Consider the following 21,758-nt stretch of genomic DNA (forward strand, 5'->3'; position numbering starts at 1 on the left):
TAGCTGCTAACCGGGCATGTCTTGGCATGTTCCTATGCTAGCCAAGCTGCAGCAAAATATATCAATTATCAGTTCACAGTTCGGTGGTAACAAAGAATAAGCTTATATTTTACCTCTACATGTTTTTTCAAATTGGAGGGAGAGTTCTTAAACGCCAAAATTATGTGGGTCTTGGGTGTGCAGAGTTTACATTGCACATTACATTGAGTCATTTTTGCACCTGACTATTTTGAAAAAGGATAGTGCCAAGGATGAGAAAGGTCTCTTTGGTCTCCGTCTCCGTCTCCCAATACGCTCTCGCCTGTGTCCGACCTTTCAGACATTTCGCCATCTTTTTCTGAATCTTTTTCTGAATCGGACATTTTGCGTGGCAGCTTCGCGTTTGCAGTTAGTTGTAGAACACCTGCTCGCTTCTGACGAATGACGATTTAATTTGACGAATAGCCTAACCAATGAGTGTTTGCGTTATATGATTCATCCAATTGCACTCGTTCTCACTAGGTGTGGATGGCGCACATGACGTGAAATACATAAACATTAAACTGAAGCCAAGAGTTAAAAAAAAAAAAAAAACTGAAGCCAAGAGTAACGAGGCTGTTTGTTTTGAAAATGTAAGGAATAGAAAGTACAGATACTTGTGTGAAAATGTAATGAGTAGAAGTAAGAAGTAGACAGAAAAATAAGTAATGGAGTAAAGTACAGATACCTAAAAAGTGTACTTAAGTACAGTAACGAAGTATTTGTACTTCGTTACTTGACACCTCTGTTTAGGAGTGGCTTAAAGCAATACTATGTAACATTTCTACCTTAAAATAACAGCTTGAAAAAAATTGTGCGGCTAGAATGAGTTTTAATATTACGATTGGCCTGTCTCCTATGCCCTTCGGGGGTCTGAGTTGGAAAAACTGCGCTATGTAACTTTGCTGGACCGGCCCGGGAGCTGAGCAGAAGTACTTCGACTTGCTTTCTGGCACACCTACCCCAAAAACAAATAGACCCCTCTCACACTCCCAGGTATAAGGCTAAGCTAGCGCAACATTGTCAGTACGATCATCATAGCAGAGGCACCGAAGAAACAGAAGAAGACGTTGACTGATGAAGCAAGGAAGAGAAAGAGAGAGGCCAACAAAGCAAGAGACCGTAACCGTACATTACCTCCAAGCCTGTAGGGGGAGCTCCATAATGGGCTTTTTAAGAAGTTACATTGTATTGCTTTAATGGCAGCTGTCTTTAGTGACTTGGGAAAAATGCCTGATGCCAGTGAGCTGTTAACTATTTGTAGGAGATCACTTTCTACTGAGGTAAAAACAGTTCTTAAAAAGTCGGATGGTATTATGTCCAGAGTGAAAAAAAAGTCGGCAAATTCGTTGCATTTCTCAGTGGAGAGGAGGTCTGGGTTTGACTGTTTAGGAGGATTTGTGAGTTTTTCAACCATAGCAAACAGAGTTTGAGAATTGTTGACATTCTTATTAATCATTTCAGATAAATGCAGCTGTCTGGCCTTGCACAGCTCATTGTTATAACTACGCAGGCTTTGTTTGCTCATGCAACAAGAGGAAAGACAACTCTGTAGACTGTTCTCTAACATAAAGCAGCAAGTGTTGCATTACTTGAGATGAGGAGAACTTTGGACATATTCGAAAAGACAAAGTTAGAATCGTTAAAAAAAAAACACATGAATACATTATCAATTCTGCAACATGAACATCCTCGAAGGTAAGCATATACCATATTTGGACTTTATTTTCTTTCTTAAAAGACAGGGTAACGTGTTCTCTTTAAAACGCTCCAAAGTTTTTTTTTCATGACATGCGTTTCTGTATCGGGATTTCTGAGTGGACGAGATACAGACAACACTTAAACAACAGTGACATAAGCCCGGTTAGACGACGTGTAGGGCTGTGAGGCAGTACAGTACAGTAAGAGAAACTGACTGTCACCCTGCCGTTATTATGCTGTCAACATAACGACACACACCAGCATCAGTTGTTTCCTCTGTCAGCGAGCACGCTGGCTGTGTCTTGGTGCTTTGAAATCTTGTGAGGGCCAGAGGGTATGCCACTATCATATTTCTCCAGCATCGGCCTGCTCAACTGAACAAAAGAAACAGGACTTTTATCAGGTTTTTCTACAATAGTAGTAAACTATTACATGGCTCATTCATCACATCACCGCAAAAAAAAAAAAAAAACACTGAGAAAAAAGATAGGACAAGAGCAACAACAGACTGAAAGGGTTGTGCAGTGACTTGGTAACATGTAAGTAACATCACTAGGTACAAAGAAAGCAATTACTGACAGGCTGAAACTATTAGAAATAAAACCAGAGCCCCTCTGTGAAAGGCTGGGATTTTCTCAATGTGAAATTGCTAAAAAAAAAAAAAAATTGGGGGGATTTTAATATCCATATTAAAAGATTCACAAAATCTGAGGACATCTGTGTATGCTGCAGGACAAGGGTGAAAACCAAAGTCAGCCATCATGTGTCTGCAAACATTAGCCCTTTCACACTGCCGAATAACCCGCATTTAATCCGCGAATTTAGCGTGTCCGCTGTTGCGTTCACACTGCCGACCCGGGCTGCCGCGTCAACTCGACTCGCCTTTCAACCCGCGTCGGACCCTAGTCTTTTTGCCGAGCCGAGTTTGATGTGAACGCAATCGACGCGGGTCGGACGTTGGCGTGACGTGAGGAGTTTAAAATACAGAATGGACAGCTGATTCAGAACAACAGCGACAGGTGAGGACAAGTTTTACTCTGTTTTAGCCTACATCAAGTTGGAGACATTTTTTAATATGGCCAACTGGGGAGACAAGGAGGTCCGCGAGCTCCTCAGCCTCCGAGCAGAGGACGTTATTTTCCGCCACATGTCGGGGACGGTGAAAGATGGACCTCTGCTGGAAGGGCTGGCGAGAAAGATGGGAGAGCGCGGTTTCCCACGCACCGTAAAGTAACATCTCCATGAACTGCATATACAATTGCATAAACGATATCTCAAGGTGTCTCGCCATCGTTTGTTTGAAAAATTTGATGCAGACAGGTGTATTTAACCCTACCTCCGACGCATGGCTTGTGCCTACGTCATTGTACACGCCCAGCATTTTATGTGTTTCGTGTGACGCTCTGCCACTAGGCAACGCCCCCTGAACTCGGCTTCAGGGGACACGGGTCACCTAACACGCCAAGCGTTCACATTGCTCGACGCGGGTCAAAGGTGCAATTTGGACCCGCTAAGGTAGCGGGTCGCAGTGTGAAAGGGGCTATTGAGACATGGCCTCCGTAGTGGAAATCACTGCGGGCAATGCAACCAGCATTCAAGTTTGAACTCCATCATGAAAAGAAAAGGAAAAAAAGCCATATAACCAAGATCAGACATTTTCTCAGCCCAAGCTTATTAAAGACAAAATGAAAGCAAAGTGGAAAAAGTGTGATTTATATGTGACAGTCCCTAAAACAAATACTGGCTGAAAGGAGCCATAACATTTAAAATTAGGAGCAGCAATGATAAAAAGCATAGAAAGTTTATTACAAACAAACCCATACGAACTTACAAACCTAAAGGAACCCCCAAGCATAACATAAGCTTTTAAGTAGGTCACAAAGCAGCCACACGATGAGCTGGCAGATCAGCTGGTTGCTCCCCTAAACATAAAACTTATTAATCCAACAGAACAAGAACCACAACTGAAAACAGGACCGGTAACTTCCACCTCAACTCATAATTAAGAACAAAGTAAAACCTGAATGGACTTTGGACTGGGTTTATTGGGTTCAAAAGGTTATTTTGCTAATTTTCTATAATTTGCTAGAAAATCGAGACGGTTGACAAATGCTAAAGAAAAGATAATTAAACGCTTAATCCAAAGAAAAGGGATTTTTTTTTTTTTTTTTGTAACCACAGCTACGTAGACATTCAGAGGTTTACAAGTTCTGATGGTAACATTGTGACGATGACAATGTGTTTTTTTTTTTTACAAACAACTCTCAATTTACAATAAAATCTTATCAATCCCCATTTCTATTTCAGACTAGAATAACATACACATCCCAGAGTTTAACAGAGCATGGATGCCTTCATGGGAGCCTACTCTACAGAAATGATTCATGCAGCTCAGCTCTTTGGAATAGATTATCTTAAGAATGAGAAATAGGACAGTTGTGCATAAAATCGGTACATTTGTCTTATGTGCATCTTTGGTGCAAAAGAAGGCCCAATTTTTTTTTTTTCACTTTTCTTTGAAGAAACGGAGGAAATCAGATTGTTATGCCGCGATGGGATTTTCTTTTTGTATCTCTCCCTTGCACTCGCTTGTTTTTTTGACTTGCTTTTTTCTGTCCCCATGTAATCTTTGATCTGTGATCATTCCTTAACAAAAAAAGATGACAGACACAAGTCTACCTTTATCCAAAATCCTTCTTGTCCTTCTTTATTGTAGATTCCCTCTCTGAACTGTATATTTCTTCTGATCTGATTTTGTACTCTTACCTCTTTCCACTGCTCATTATGTTTATTATCCACAATTTACTGGGTGCTATCCATGTCTGACAACGAGGTCCGCTGTCAAGGAGAGGCAATATTGTTACTGGGAACTATGTATACTATTCGGTACCATGATCCAATCCTAAGGACACATGCTTGACCTTCATCAATCATCTTAAATGTTGCAGACTGCAGGTCAGAAACACGCAGTCACCCTCTGAAAAACATTCATTCATACTGCAACATGCAGTAAAGGGTTTATTTTGAATGCTTGTTTGGCTTTGTGAGTAAAATATGGAGAAATTCAGTTTTGTAAAAATAGTTATAAAGCTATAGGTGTCTCCTGTGCAATACATCAGGTCAAGCGCTGTGCTGAATGCTAGTTTGAAAAAAGACAAAAAAAAAAAACATTGCTGCTATACACTTGATATTGAGAAACACGGTGTACATCCAGTGTAGTGGCTCCAGAATTTTAAAGAATTGATAACACTAAAAAAATATATATTGCTCCCTTTCAGAAGCAGATTGCAAAGTCCTGGGAGTTTCTAGCTGTGGCCAAAAAACACACGAATACACACAAACACACTGTTGTTGGCTCAATGCACAGAGGATGGAGGAAAATACCTTCATTGAGAATTAAAGGATACAAATTCTGAAGCCCACACATGCTTTTCTTCTAGAGCAGGAGCATGTATAAAGGATTTTTGTGTGTGTATGTGTGTGTATATATTCAAAGGGTAAATTCTCCAGAGGGAGTTGAAGTACAAACTTGGATTATCCCTGTAATGAGTTGATGAATTGGTCTGTGGAGAACAGCCTGTCTCATTTTAAGACGTAAGGTATGAATTTAGAGCACTACAGAAGGACATAAATCAAACAATCGCTACAGGGTAAAGATTTAAGAATGCACCTTAGACTGAGTGAAATCAATTATTTGCTGCACATACTAAAAATGTATGATACATTCTAAGGTTTAATCTTCTCTAAATACAGCCAAGATCTTTTAGTAGTCTGTGGAGGCGACTCACACTACCTGCAAAACTGGTTCTATATTCTATCTTCTATGTTCTATGTCAGAAGAGTTTCAAAGTCCAAAGACAGCTTGATTACTGACTGACGTCTAAAACTGTTAACTTTTCCTTTAATGTTCTCCGAGTTGGGCTTGCTCTTGATGCTTCAGGCACACTGTGATCTCCGTTGCAAGTAGACCGCCTCCACTCTTAACCTGCGCAACTAAAGCTAGAAACCAGAGAATCAATCCCTGTGATATGACTGGGAATCAATATCAAAGACTCCTCTTTAGGCTGGAATGAAACATATCAGTTCAATGCCAAAAAACACAATTTCCTTCTCTTTACGCTGACAACGCATGGAGTCGATTCCTGTGGTGACCGCTTTGTAATCATTTACTAATAATATCAATGAACTGACCTGTCGTTTTTCTAAGGATTAATTCAATAAGTATTATCCCGTGGCTGGAAATTGTATGTAGAATTGTAAAGTAAATCGAGAAAAAAAAAACTCTTTATATACTAAACAAAAACTCTATAGACATCACAACCTTTTTTTTTTCTACATTTAAAATTTTGAATTGTTGGATTATTAGAAAGAGATAACACAACCCGTCGAAACAAAAACACTCTCCGTTCATACTGCCATTGTGCAGCTGTGTTAACGGATGATTAATTATGCCAGTCCAGTCCTAATTTCTGTGTAATCCAATTTGAGAAGACAAATGATCGGCATGCTCAAATTTACATGACAAAACAAAAATGCCCAGACAGGTCTGCGTGTGAAAGTTCCTGGGCCGGAAAAGAGGTCACAGGCCAACAATAAAGCATTCACTGTTCATTCATCATATAGTTAACTGACACGCATTGTTATTCTGAAATCAATGCCATGCGTCAGCGAGATGCAATGTGGGGGTGGCTAGCCAGTGAAAAAGCAATCGTGCCAGGATATTCAACGCCAATAATCTAGGAGCCTTAAATACCATCTATGATACCGCTGCTGTTGCTTATTCAACCGTTTCAACCAAATATGAACCTTCTCCATTGTTTCCATGTTCATTCTTTAAATCCTACAAATCTGGAAGTTCTGCACTCTCTAAATCCATTGGTGCGCCCTCTTATGGTATCCTCCGGTAACAACAACGCTGACAACAGAGCCGGTGGCCAACGTGAGCAGGGGGTTAAAAAGTCTAAATGCAACAGATATATATGTCAGCTATTGGCAAAACAATCAGCGTCAGCCTCATCACCAGTGCATCCCCGATTCAAATGCGTGGTGTATTTCTAGCCTTAGAAGCCATGTTCCCATCTTTTTTACACCATTTTAAAGTATTGGATGAAAAAAGGTTTTGAAAATGTTGAAAAAGCATCCTTGGTTCCACAAAAGTCTTTATTTTCTTTTTAGGTGATTTTTGCTCTTTTTAAAAACAGTTGATGTGCTCAAAGGGAGATGGCAACACCTTTTAGGGATCATTTTTTGATGTAGTGAACAACTAGTGGCGTGTTTCCACTATGCAGTCCGGTACGGGTCAGGTCGGAACGGTTCGCTTATTTCAGTGTTTCCATTAGCACGAAAGCGTACCGGTCCGTACCGGTACCGTTACCATTTAAGTTGCTGGTGAGCGGCTTTTGCTTCGCGTCAACAAATGACCAATACAAGAAAGCCAAAAAATATCTCTCCATATTCCTCGCAAGCATGACCAAGGCGACTCATTTTGTTATGTGTTTGGAGCCTGTTTTTCTTCTACACCAAGCTGTTGCAGTCTTGTGTCAGTAGTGCTTGTGCTGTAGTCCTTCTTGTCCTCTTCTTGTCCTTCTCAGTCTTTTCCGGTGATGCTGGGAAGAGCTCGGCTACCCTCTGGAACTGAATGACATGATCAAAATCAGTTGCGATAGTCTTCGTGTGTCTCGATCCAATTTCCCAAGAGGTCTCACAAATGTAATATTTTCTGTTGTGACACTGATACAAACATTTAGTGCACATCTGTGCCATTTAGGTGGGCATAGAGTCAGACGGAAGACGTAGTAGTTATACTAGTGGACCTTCAAATTTGACCTGTGTTGAATTGGAATTGAACAATGTGGCTGGTAATGAGAAGGTAGCCAAAAAGTCCTCTGCAACCAAAAAAGCATTCTTCAATTCTGGGCCACCATAATAAACGTGAGTTCTGAAAAACAGTTGACAGCATAATATATACCCAACTCCTTCTTTTATTCCTAAAACTTGTCAGCACCTTAAAAAATTACTTGTTTTGTAGAAGACATGAAAACATCAATCGACAGGCTGAGCGGTAACCTACAGGTAGGGTGCATGTTAAGCCAAGCCTGGCATCGAGAAGCTTTTTCTGGCTCACGCACCCAGTGAGCAAACATGACGGGTAATACAGTTCTCTCCAAGCAATCCATGGTGCGGGAACACTTTACTTGCTGCTAAGTGGGTAACATTCTGAATAAATGTACCTGTACGTTCTAGTAATCTCACACTCCCTCCTCTGGTGGTTCAAAGGGATTTGCTGAAATGCCACGGTTCACAGAGGCGTCTAGAAATGCAAAGCGAAGCCTTTAGCTACAGTTTGTATTTCCATCTATTACAATTGCAGGCAAAAACTAAATGTGACTCAAAGACAGTTTGCCATAAATGTGAGCAATGACCACAATTCTCAGAACGCCTGTCCCGCTTATTTATTGTGCACTGTAGATCTAATTTCTGGTTTGATCCAGCCAAAGAGTTTTACACCTTTAACTTCAACCTCATTCCGGAGTGAAGGCTCCATCTGACCAACAGCTTTTAGAGCTATAACCTATCATTTATATTTTAAAGACAATGAACGTTTTATAGGTCTTAGACAGCCATGCCAAACCTAAGTAGGTGATTTGATTTCCTTTAGCTGATTAGCTCCCTTTGAAGATTGTGAGAGCACATGCAAGCCACGTTCTACTCTCTTTCTAGCGTTCATGCAGGTGTGAGGGTGAGATAAGTTCACAGTTTCATCGTTCTTACATCAAGTACGGTGACTGAATCCTGTTTCAGTCAATGCTAAACGTCTTCAATGTCTTTCTACTGTAACGGCCTGCTCACTGGGCTCTCTAAACGGGCTGTAAGACAGCTGCAGTACATCCAGAATGCTGCTGCTCGAGTCCTGACCAGAACCAGGAAATACGACCATATTAGTCCAGTGCTCAGGTCTCTGCACTGGCTTCCTGTCGCTCAGAGAATAGAGTTTGAAACAGCTCAGCTCGTGTACAAGTCTCTTCATGGTCTCGCGCCAAAGTACATCTCTGACATGTTAGAGCCATATGAACCAACTGGGTCTCTGAGAACCTCAGGGAGGGGTCTCCTGCTGGTGCCCAGAGTCAGGACGAAACAAGGTGAGGCTGCGTTTCAGTTTTATGCTCCTATAGTCTGGAACAGCCTTCCAGAAGATGTGAGACAGGCCTCAACTCTGACAATGTTTAAATCCAGGCTGAAAGCAGTTCTATTTAGCTGTGCATATGACACCTGAAAGTATTTTATCTGCACTCTTTAATTTAATAAATGAATGATTATTTTTTTATGTTTTTCGGAATGATTTTATGTAGCTGTAAAGCACTTTGAATTGCCTTGTGTACGAATTGTGCTCTACAAATAAACTTGCCTTGCCTTCCCACTGTTAATTACCTTAAGAAAACAAATCCATGGAGATATTCAAACAGACAAGTAGCATTGTTGCCAGACAGCGCATTCAACCTGAAACGTGCAGGATATCCTACCAACTTAAAAGCCAGTCGCTCTTGAAAAGTGGATGTTCCTAAATTTCCCAAACAATCAGTCCACTCAGGCTGTTTTCTTCTCTGGTCCAATGCGATGCATTGCGATTAATGCTGGCCTGGTGCAGAGCAGTGTGTTGTATTATATGGCGTGTCCCAATAAATCAGGGAGCCTGCTGCCCTTTCTCAAGCAGCGGCAGAGCCATGCCTTCATCTTCAATCAGCTTCCACCAAACACAGCCAAAAACACAGAGAGAAAGCAAAAGAACGCGAGGGCACAAAGGTGCAGCGAGATACTGGGGGGGGCTTAGAGATAGCTCCGCACACGCGCACAATAATTCCTGATTGCACTGAATTATATGTGGGATAATGTGAGCCAGATGGTCCATGATACTAATTAGAAGCCTGTTTGCCTTTCCTATCATTATACCTATGTGTTGTGGAGGTGCTGCCTGCTTTGTTTATAGTGGTGAGGGAGAAAAAAAACTGCACACCTTTGACTTTTTTTTTTTTTTTCAAAGATTTACCAGAAACCAAGAGAGCCCTGGGAATGAATTATAGCAGTGGTAGATAACAGCAAATGTTCTTTGACTCTCTGAATGCTTGCCAGTGCTAATATGTTTTTCATCTCCTGATCATACTCCATCTGCTACGTCAGTGTTTCTAATTTCTTGTACTCAGTCACATCGTCTCCCTATCAAAACAAGTTTGTCACATACAAAACAAAGCAGACTGAGTCGCAAACAATGCTTTTTTTCTTCTTCTGAGAAATCATTTTGAGTTTTGTAAATTGACTTTTCAGCTTGATAACTGTTCACCGAGACAAATGTTTGCATCTCAAGTGAATGCAAATCACACCTGCAAAGCTGAACCTCAGCTGAACGAGAAACCATTAATCGTGACTGCACACACACACACACACACACACACACACACACACACATACGGTAGCAGGCCCATACTTTCAAAGCCCTCCTGACAGGTTTACCCACAACATAATTAACTGTTGTACTGTAAATCATTGCACTGAAGTGAAACCAGGGAAATAAGCACAGAAATCATGTCCTCTAAGTGCTCCTCAAAACCAAGAACTCTCACAGATAGGCCATCAGACCAAGTGTGAGTCACGATTTTCTTTTTTTGTAAACCAATTTCTCTGAGCTCTTTGAACATCAACCATCTTGGCAGCTCTGAAGAGGCTTATCTGGACAGAGGAAAATTAAACTGCATAATACTGAGCCACAGAAAAAAATGAAAAAAGCAAAGGTGGAAGTATCAAAAAAGAAAAGACCACCAAGAGTCACGAGCCACCCGATGCTCATTAACTGTCAATTCATGAGTAAAAAAAGCCTCAGGCTGAATTGCAAAGAGGAAATGGCTTTCAATCCCACTCCCCTGTCTTCTTTCAATGGATTCCTAAGCAGAAAGTGATGACTGGCAACAGCTCAGGTCTATGAGGTCAGCCCTGGTCAATAAGCTCATAAGCAGCAGCCAGGTTGGAGCTATAGGAGTACACAGATCTGACGTCAAAAGAGGTAATTTAACTGTGGAAGGACCAAAGAGGCCTTTCCTCATAGCTCGCTCTTCTGGGTGTCCTCAAGCTGTTAATGAGCCTCATTCCACCAGCTGTTTGTAAGAAAGCAGCAAGCCCAAGAAAGCCCAAGAAATTCTGCGAGCTAATTAGATACCGATCTAAAAAAAAAAAAAAAGAAAAAAATTCAACTGAAAAACAAAAAGCCACCTTTGTCGTGCAAATTACAGAGGGCGCCCACTCTTCAGCAGCCACTGTCTTCTGAATGTTCTAAAGAGAAAATAACCATTGGACAAAAATGGACGTCACAATAAAAACCATATGTTGTACTGATCGGGACATTCAGGAAGAAGCCCCTGGATGCAGATATGTTGCTTCCTGCTTCTGAAGAGTGCAGACGTGTCCCTGCTTCCTCCTGCTGCTTATTGCTTTATTCGCTTTTAAATCATTCTACTTCTTTCCACAAGTCTTGGATATAATTTTATTCTTTTATTCTTTTATCCTTTTTCTTTTAATTGTATATTTGTAAACGGTATTAGCCCTCCTGTTTACAAAGAGAATCGGACAGAACAATGTCTCCTAACCCTGCAGTATCAGTGAGCTGCACACAGTGTGAGCAACTCTTTGCGAAGGTAGCACAGCTCGAGAAGAGGATTGAAACGCTGCAAGACATTCGTAACAACGAGGAATTTATTGACTCTATTATAGCTCCTGTGCAGGCTGTGGAGCCTTAATGTGCCAAAGGACTAACTCAGATATTTCTACACGGGATCACAGCTGATGTGGAATCTCACACTGCAGACCTGGCTGACACACTTCCCTGGATCTGTCCAAATGACACTGGAATATCTCGTGAAGCTCCCAAACCGGACGGTCCGACTGATATCTCCCACTGGAACAGTGTTGGTGCCAAACCCAAATCATCAACCCCAGCCAGGATCTGGTCTCATGTTGTCTGTCGCAGAGGTAAATCCAGCACGAAACCTAAACCTCCAGCACTCACTCCATCACCTGAAGTTCTATTGCATAATAGATACGATCCGTTGACTCAAAATAGAGTGTGTGATGATGAATGTAACCCAAACATGAAGACAAACAAAAGAAATGGCCCCAAACCTAAGCCAAGGGCTAACCAGATCATCGGGAGAAGCCCAAATCCCACGACCAAGGTGAGGACTACAGAAGCGATCGACACCTCCACACAAAAAGGAATGGAGACCATTCTAATCGGGGACTCTATAACACAGCATGTCAGAATAGCAAAGACGGAAAATATAACTTTTTCTGATACATCAGTCAGGGAACTGATAGATATTTTGCCAACCATTCTGTCTACTCATCCAGATGGCACGAGGATCATTGTCAGCACGGGGTCTTTTGATATTCTGAGAAGGAAGACTGGCTCTGAGATCCTGAAGAAGGATTTTTCTCTGCTGTTGGAGAGACTGTGTCACTATGGAGCACACCGGGTCTCCATTTCTGGCCCCATTCCTACTGTGGGTAAAGGAATTGAACTTTTCAGCAGACTTCTTGGCCTAAACACATGGTTGTCAAATGCATGCATCGCCCATGGGATTAAGTTCATTGATAACTTTAATATCTTTTGGAACTGTAAGGAGCGTTTCAGACCTGATGGCGTGCATCCGAATCGAACTGGATGCAGATTACTTGGTGCACATTTACGTTGTGCTGTTGGGACGGCAAACCCAAACATGACTGTACAGATTAGACTGAAGGACACAGCACCAAGGCAAACAACCCCCAGCCCTCCCCCCTCACCAGACCCTTTACTCCACATCACCTAAGGTCTCCAAAGGATGTCTCTATCCCAGCCAGGACTCCAGCGACCACCATCAACCGAGAAACGCAGGACACCCCCTCCTCCTCCTCTTACATCATCTGTCCTGGCAGAGCAGGACACAAGGGGATGTGCAGGATGTTCAAGGAGCAGCAGAACATCCAGAGTTCAAAACAAAGATAGCACTGTTCAAAACAAAGATACCATGCCGTGATGTGTTCAGGGTCCCTGCTATAGAAGTCTGATTTCTGACAGCTGTTCTGAGAACAAGCTGGGACCCAATACGATTCCTGTATTAGTTAGTAAAAGAAGGAATCGAAAACAGTCAGCCTGCTGGGTGAATCTATCTAATCTGTTAACAGTACCACGTACCATTCAGAATACAACAGAGACCAAACTCCACAAAGCTAGCCTTACTTAATATTAGATCTCTGTCCAATAAGTCACTGTTAGTTAATGACTTCATAATTTCACACAATTTAGATTTTCTTTTTCTGACAGAAACATGGTTAACAGAGAGCACAAGTGCTACTGTTCTTAATGAAGCAGCCCCCCCAAACTTTAGTTTTATGGATAAATGCCGAAATGGGAGGAAAGGTGGGGGGAAGGCTGCCTTATTTAAAGATACATTCCAGTGTAAAGAGATCTCATTTGGTGAATTCACTTCTTTTGAATATCTGAGTTTTATTTTAAAGGGTGTTCCTAAAATCCTGTTCTTAATCATTTACAGATCTCCAGGATACTGTGCAAGTTTTATTGATGAATTTTCTGAATTATTGTCTGTTATTTCAACTGATTTTAACCATTTTATCTTGACCGGGGATTTTAACATTCACATAGATAATATGACGGATGCTAATGCCAAAGAATTTTCTTCTGTGCTGAACATGTTTGGTTTGTGGTAACATGTAACAGAACCAACCCACCTTCGAGGTCACATTCTGGACCTGGTCATTTCTAAAGGTGTTGATATTTCTTCTGTTGTGGTTATTGATTTGGCCTTGTCTGACCATTTTTGTATTTTATTTGATTTATTGATCACTCAGAATGTTCAAACAACCAGCTTCTCAGTTAAGAAGAGATTAAAGGTACATTAATGAGAAAACAAGTGCTCAGTTTAAGGAGGCCATAGCTATGTTACCAACAATCAGCGCAGAGTCGGTTGAAGGACTGCTGGATGATTTCAACTTGAAAATTTTTAATGTAATGGAATCTGTTGCACCGATAAGAATCAAGAGCACCTTGATCAAACAGAAAACCCCATGGAGAAACACCACTGCGGTCAAAAACCTGAAAAGAGAATGCAGGAGAGCTGAACGTAAATGGAGGAAAACAAAGCTTCAGATTCACTATGAGCTGTACAAACAAAGCCTGCGTAGTTATAACAATGAGCTGTGCAAGGCCAGACAGCTGCATTTATCTGAAATGATTAATAAGAATGTCAACAATTCTCCAACTCTGTTTGCTATGGTTGAAAAACTCACAAATCCTCCTAAACAGTCAAACCCAGACCTCCTCTCCACAGAGAAATGCAATGAATTTGCGAATTTTTTTAGCCAAAAAATCAAAACGATTAGACAAAACATTCACGCAACACAGACAAAAAAGAAAACTAATCTGTGTCTAAAACCTAGAAATAACTCTGACGTTATGTCACAATTTAATATTGTTAATTTAAAAATCCTAGAGGAAACAGTTCGGCATCTGAAATCAACAACTTGTTCTCTGGACATAATACCATCCGACTTTTTAAAAACTGTTTTTACCTCAGTAGAAAGTGATCTCCTACAAATAGTTAACAGCTCACTGGCATCAGGCATTTTTCCCAAGTCACTAAAGACAGCTGCCATTAAGCCACTCCTAAAGAAGAGAACTCTAGACTCCTCTATGATGAACAACTACAGACCTGTCTCTAATCTCTCTTTTATATCTAAGATTATTGAGAAAGTTGTATTTAACCAGCTCAACGACTTTCTGAATGAAAGTGGAAGTCTTGATAACTTTCAATCAGGCTTCAGACGTCATCACAGCACTGAAACAGCTCTGGTCAAAGTGTTAAACGACATTAGGTTGAATACTGATTCTGGTAATGTTTCAGTCCTGGTTCTGTTGGACCTCAGCGCTGCGTTTGATACTGTAGATCACAGAATCCTGTTGCACAGGCTGGAAAACTGGGTTGGACTTTCTGGAGCGGTCCTTAACTGGTTCAGGTCCTACTTAGAAGGCCGGAATTATTTTGTTACAATTGGCAGCTATGAATCTGAGCGAGTGGCCATGACTTGTGGAGTCCCCCAGGGGTCAGTTCTTGGCCCTCTTCTGTTTAACTTGTATATGCTCCCTTTGGGTCAGATATTGCAGAATTTCAACATCAATTATAACAGTTATGCAGACGATACACAACTTTATGTGTCTCTGTCACCAGACGACTGCAGCCCAGTAGACGTACTGTGTCAGTGTCTGGAGGAAGTAAACACCTGGATGAGAGAGAATTTTCTACAATTAAATGAAGACAAAACTGAGATCATTCTGTTTGGGAGCAAAGAGAAAAGGGTCAACGTTGGTAAATATCTTGAGACTCGGGACCTTACAATCACTGACCAAGTTCGTAACCTTGGAGTGTTGATAGACTCAGATCTGACTTTCAGTAGCCACATCAAAGCTGTCACCAAGGCAGCTTTTTACCACCTCAGAAACATCAACAGAATTAAAGGTTTCCTCTCCCAAAAAGACCAGGAGAAACTCATCCATGCATTCATCTCCAGTAGACTCGATTACTGTAATGCTCTTTTAACTGGACTTCCCAAAAAGAGCATTAAACATCTGCAGCTCATCCAGAACGCTGCTGCTGGAGTTTTAACCCAGACTAAGAGATCTGAACATATCACAGCAGTTTTAAAATCTTTACACTGGCTTCCAGTCAGTCACAGAATAGATTTTAAAAGCCTGCTGATGGTTTACAAATCCCAGAACGGTTTAGGCCCAAAATACATCTGTGATATGTTCAGAGAATATAAACCCAGCACAGCTCTTAGATCCAAGGACTCAGGTCAGCTGGTCCAGTCCAGAGTCCAGACTAAACATGGAGAAGCAGCATTTAGCTGTTATGCTGCAAACAAGTGGAACAAACTGCCAGTGGAGATTAAACTTTCACCAAATGTAGACATTTTTAAATCCAGGTTAAAAACATTTCTTTTCTCATGTGTCTATGCATGAAATCTGCACGGTATCTTTTAACTTATCTTGACTGTTGCTTGTTTTTAAATTCATTTAAATGATTTTATTTGTTTCTCTTTATTTTCTTTTATGTATTTTAATGCTTCTTCCACTCCCTGCTGCAATGCTTTTATTTAATGTAAAGCACTTTGAATTGTTTGTACATGAAATGTGCTATATAAATAAATTTGATTTGATTTGAGATATGTTGCTACAGCGATGTTTTTCATGGACCAAAACTTCAACAAACACGTGCATTTAAACTGTTGCTCAGCATGTACGCCACCTTTGCTGAAACAGTGATCAGTGATTTTTTATTTTTTTTTGTCGGCGAAAATAGAATAATACAATAAATCATACAATTTATGGGATTTTTTTTTTTCTTTTTCAGCTTTACCTTTTGGAGCTACCTTGTGGACATTGTTCATATTTACAGTGGACTTAGAAGTTTTTGGACACAGCCGGTTTCAGCAGACTTTCTATTGGCGATTTAATTGAATCAAAACTAATCCAGAAAGCTCTCAAAGCATTCAGTGTTTGAATATAGTACTTTGTGGAAGCCACCTTTGAAAGCTATTACAGCTTTGGATCTTCACGGTTGAAACTCGACGGGCTTTGCACACCTGAAAGTGGAGAATTTATCCCTTTCTTCCTGGCATGTCATTTTCGAGCGCCGCCAGATTGGATGAACCGTCTGTGAGCTGCCATCTTCACGTCTTTCCTCAGATGTTCAAGTAGGTTTAAGTCTGAGCTATTTCATCCCACGAGGCTTTTTTGATCACTTAGATGCTTTTTGGCAACCTCCAAACAGGGCTGTTATATGACTATTTCTAAGAGTGGCTTCAGTCTAACCACTCCACCACAGAGGCCTGAGAGACGGAGCGCTGCTGAGATGATTGTCCTCCCATTTCTACAGAAGACTTTATCAGGATGACTGTCACTTTCCTGACAAAGGCCATTCGTACGAGGCAGCTTGGTCAGTCAGCCAACTCTCACAGGACTTCATGCAGTTCCAAACTTCTTTCCAAACCCACGGTGCTCCTGAGAACACTCAAAGCGTTGCCCATAATTGTGCACCTTTATGTCTAATCTATACCTCACTGCAAATGTACTGCAGGATTCTGCTGGAGTTTCTCTGCCTTGCAATTTAAACTGCATTTTTCTCTCAAGTGGACGACCTCTGAATTCTAGATGCATCTTAATGATGAAGCACACATGATGCAACTGAAGGACTGAACGCACGTCTAAATATTCTTTTAGAAGTAAATATTGTAGTTTATTCCATTTATCACAATGAAGTTTGGCAAATCCAAGAGGGTCTGGATATTTTCTTGATTAACTGTATAGTACAAAAATGTTTTACGTATGTTATAAAGCAATCAGCCAGGGGTATTAACCACTTTCAGGTCGAGTGAGTAAATGAAGCTTTAGATGTAAATTCAACGAGGAAGATCCCTTCCTTCTTATCTGTTCTTATCCAGGGTGGACTGGCTTTTTCTCACAACTCTCCTCCATTTTCTCACATTGTCAAACTCAACTTGTTCTTATTTCTGATGTCACTGCTCTGTTCCAGTGGTCTTCCGGCTCACTTTTGTTTGAGTCAGTCAGCCTGATCCCTATTCATCCTCATTCCGTCTCTCTCCATTCTCCCTCTGACTGTTTTTTTTGTCCGATCTTTCCTCTGTCCATCTCCACAGTGTCAGGGCTCATTTGGTGGCATGAAAAGGACCCCTCAGTATAAGGTAGGTGGTCATAATGCTAGGGCTGATGAGCGCATGGTGTTCCACTGCAAACATAACAATGAAGAACAGTGAAAGGTTGTATTCTAATGAATTCATGAACAAGTGTAAGAGATAAAGATATTTTCCATTCTGATGAATAATTATCCTTTAGGATTTATGATAAATTGCTATTAATTATGTTGTCCTCTCTATATCTCCATTCCAAAAACCCCACATGCCCTCCAAGGCTGTGTGTTGTGTGACTGAACAAAAGTGGGTTTGTTCACACGGTGTAAATAACGTACTTAGAAAGAAATAAAAAGTGGTCTCCATGTTGAGAGCTTCGGGTGGCTGTGGTCTGACCATTATCTTGGACAGCTGCTGTGAAGCCAGACCTGTGCCACCATTAAACAGAAGGCTCCAGCTTGATTTTTGTTTTCCTTTCGGTACAGTCCAACTGCGAGGCCAGAGATTACAGTGACATTAAAAACTGAAACAGCAGTGTGAGCGACTGAGGAGAAACTGATTTTCATAAAAGCACTGACAACAACAAAAAAAAGTGCACACCTTATTGACTAAAGTATGGCTAAAGTTCCATGAGGAACCATAGAGGGAGGATATTTGAAAGAAATTTGCCAAAATCTGGAGATTACAATCAAGATGAAAAACGGATCACTCAGGGGGGCCGATGTAAAGACATTCAACCACTGCAGGATGCCACAACAGACAGTACAATGCTCAGACACTTTTATAAACAGATCAGTCAGTGAATTGAACTCTATTTGCCGTACATACTCACACAGTGAAATTCATCATAAATTCTTTCAGAAATCATTGCTGAAAGAGGACACAGCCTCATGTTTTAGAGTTAAGAAGAGCACATCTTCCAGTTAAAAGAGACGAGTTTCAGCACACCCTGTTATGATCCTACAAATGAACTCATTGTGCATACAGTCCAAGTGCACAGATTCTCCTCCCTTGAATCTGACACCAGTTAAGACAAAACGTATAATATGCTCGTGTGTGGCCCCAGGTGCTGCTGCTGCTGCACTCGTGTTTAAGAATGGATGCTGACTGCGAGCAGGACGAAGAATAGGAGGAGGTGGAGACTCTGCTACTGTAGCAGTGCATCAGCAGAGGTGAGACTACAGCCCCGACATCACAGTTTGCATACTGGAGAAGGGTGACAGAGCCACTGAGGTTTAGCTCTTTTCAGCTGCAGTCACACAGACTTTTAAAGCCCTTAAAGCCATCTGCTCAAACAATCGTGCGAGGGAGGGGGGGAAAGGTGATGCTGCCAAATCAGTGCACAGGCAGAGAGAAACTGTCTATCGCAGGCGAGCACTTTCCCTAAGCATTGATGGCAAAGTCGGCCAGCCTTACCTCAGCTGTGGTGCATGCCGCCTGAGACAAACAGACCCACAGTGGGCTACAGTATGTGTGTCATTAGTGCTGACCCAGATGCTCTGAAACACTGACTGTCCTGTGACTGCACTGCATTCCCAGAATAACTCCCTATAGCCCATTACAGAGAATAATAAGGTTTAATAACCCCTGTCGTGGCAAAGCAACCCAAACGAAATGGCAACAGAAGAACAATGATGAACTGAAGTTGAACTGATGGACATTGTTGAGGCTGAAATGGCTCGTGCTGAGTGCATTTACTGAGGAGAAGCAGAAGCTCTGTGCTGTGCAATCTGATCAGATCAGTGAGACAAAGGAGTTGACTGCCTTCAGGCTCAGGTGGAAAGATTAGTATGAGAGAGCTAGTTACATCACACAGGAGCAAACCCTGAGCCATGCAGAATCAACACAATCTCTGAAATATCATGTCAAGTCAGACACTTCTTCGTTCCATCTTTAAGGCACATTTAGGGACAACACGTCAGAGCATGCCAGGAGCTTGAAGTGCACGAATCGCTGATAGTTGAAGGACAGAAGTTTTTCCTCTCTAAAAAAATGATTCAGCAGCCTATTCATTCAACCACAGCTCCATCCGCACAGCCTATGAATCATGCGCCCTGCAGCGGATTACAAAATGCTGCCTGTGTAAAACAAAAGACCCGTTTTCCACCCCAGTGTGTTCTTATTCCCTCACAGTAGACGCCACACGCAGTGCAGTTTTAACGCAAAAGAAGGTTGATGCAACAAATCGGCATGTGTGTGTCAGCACGTTGGAGCTCACAGCTCGGCGGCGTTCTTACCCTCTGCGGCCACAGCGCACTGGACGAGAAGTAAAAGCACCGCCACAGACAGCAGGCAGTTTGCAAGCATTCCCGCTGCTCTGTCTCGCAGTCTGGTCCTCAAACACCTCTCCTTCTCTCCTCCGGCATCCGTCCTTTGCGGCGAGCATCCACCGGGGTCTGCTCCGCAGGCTCCCACCACTTCGGTGTGACCTGCCCGCCCATCACTCCTCAAACCGGGAGCCATATCCAGTGGATAAGTTGCTGAAGTTTGGCTCGTAAATAATACATTGGGTCAATCCTCGTGTGTGAACGGGGAAACACGGCCGTCCCGCGGTTTCGTCGTGTGTCCGGGGTTGGATGGATGGATTGGGGAGGGTGGGGGGACGCGGCGCTGAAGGGGAAATTAAGAAATGCGACCTATCGCTCGGCTGCGCTCGGTCCACCCATCATCACGGTGTGGCGCAGGGCGGCGCGCACACTTTGGCAAAGGTCTGACATTTAGCTGTTGGCGGTAAACTGCCTCGTTTAGACCTGCTGCAGATGGATGGCAGTCATTTGGGTGTGTGCATGTAATATTCAGTCAGAAATATAAGCATTCTGCCGTCACATGCGGAAAGATCATATAAATCACCCTCTAACCTGTTCAAACTGAGTATATCCGTGTTAAATGTGAGGAGAAAGTCAAAGCTGAGCATCTCGCAGGGCACCCTCTGCTGGCTGTATGGGAGATCACACATAGATGCTTATAATAATAATAATAATAACTTGGACTTATATAGCGCCTTTCAGGGTACCCAAGGTCGCTTAACAAGAGAAAGGAAGGGGGGAAGGGTAGGGCCGTAGGGGTGGGTTTAAGAAGAGACATGGAGAAGAGATGTGTTTTTAGATTCTTTTTGAACTGTAGTAGAGAGGGGGCAGAACGGATGTGAAGTGGCAGATTGTTCCATAGGGTAGGGGCAGCTGAACAGAAGGCCCTATCTCCATATGTTTTCAGTCTGGTACGAGGAACGGAAAGTAGGTCCTTGTCTGAGGAGCGCAGAAGCCGCGACTGGGAGTAGGGGTGGAGGAGATCAGAGATGTACTTAGGTGCGAGTGGAGAGATTTGTAGGTCAAGAGAAGGATTTTATAGGTGATGCGTGCTTTGACTGGGAGCCAGTGAAGTTGCTTTAGGATGGGGGTGATGTGCTGCCAGGGCTTGGTGTGAGTTAGCACCCGGGCAGCTGAGTTTTGGACATACTGCAACCTGTCAAGGGCCTTACTGGGTAGCCCAGACAGGACACCATTGCAGTAGTCCAGACGGGAGGAGATAAATGAGTGGATGAGGGTCTGGGTGGATGTTACTGAGTCGGATAGTGAGGGCCGGAGTCTTGAAATGTTTCTGAGGTGAAAAAAGGCATATTTAGTGATGCTCTTGATGTGGGACCAAAATGAGAGAGTGGAGTCCAGGATGACACCCAGGTTCCGGACCTTTGGTGATGGAGAGATGGAACAGCCATCTATGACCAGGGCCAGATCACCAACCTTCTTCAGCAGGGGTGCCGGGGCCACCACCATGAGCTCCGTTTTGCTGCTGTTGAGTTTGAGAAGGTTAGAGGTCAACCAAGCTTTGATTTGTTGCAGGCAGTTGTTGAGTTGCGTGGGTGGGAGCTGAGAGGAGGGGTTTGTGCTGATGTAAATCTGAGCTTGTAGATTATGTTTTAAAGGAGACATATTATGCCCCTTTTATCACGAGCTGACAGTTTGCTATGGTCTGCAGGAAATGTCTGTGACATGCTTTGGTCAAGATAACACAAGGAGCTTATTTTTCAACCATTATTTCACATCTCTATTCAGATTGCAATTTAGAGGTATTGCGTGACCGATTCGACTTCTCTCAGCCCCTTTCTTACCCGGGGTCTGCCTCTTTTGAGATCCAATGTACTCAAAAACTCTTGGATCACATTATGCGATAAAAATAAAAAAAAAGCCTGACAGTACTTACCATACACCAAACTGATAGAGAAAGATTTGACTGGCAGCTTTGACCCAGCTTTAGCAGCTAACATATCTGTTTATGTGGACAATATTTCACCA

At 42.3% G+C, this 21,758-nt stretch overlaps 1 protein-coding gene across 5 annotated transcripts in view; it reads right to left on the minus strand.

Annotated features, from left to right (window-relative positions):
* kiaa1549lb (KIAA1549-like b) overlaps positions 1–20,259 on the minus strand; it is an 81,344-nt gene extending 61,085 nt beyond the window's left edge. For 3 of the 5 annotated variants that reach the window (XM_075462182.1, XM_075462207.1, XM_075462200.1), the window contains exon 1: positions 19,704–20,259. In XM_075462182.1, coding sequence (XP_075318297.1) covers positions 19,704–19,929 — 226 coding nt within the window. In that variant the 5' untranslated portion in view covers positions 19,930–20,259. The remainder of the gene's footprint in view (positions 1–19,703) is intronic. The other 2 variants (XM_075462174.1, XM_075462190.1) reach the window with 2 other exon arrangements.
* Between the last annotated feature and the right edge of the window lie 1,499 nt (positions 20,260–21,758).

This window comes from Odontesthes bonariensis, chromosome 1, assembly GCF_027942865.1.
Source record: "Odontesthes bonariensis isolate fOdoBon6 chromosome 1, fOdoBon6.hap1, whole genome shotgun sequence".
Taxonomy (NCBI): domain Eukaryota; kingdom Metazoa; phylum Chordata; class Actinopteri; order Atheriniformes; family Atherinopsidae; genus Odontesthes; species Odontesthes bonariensis.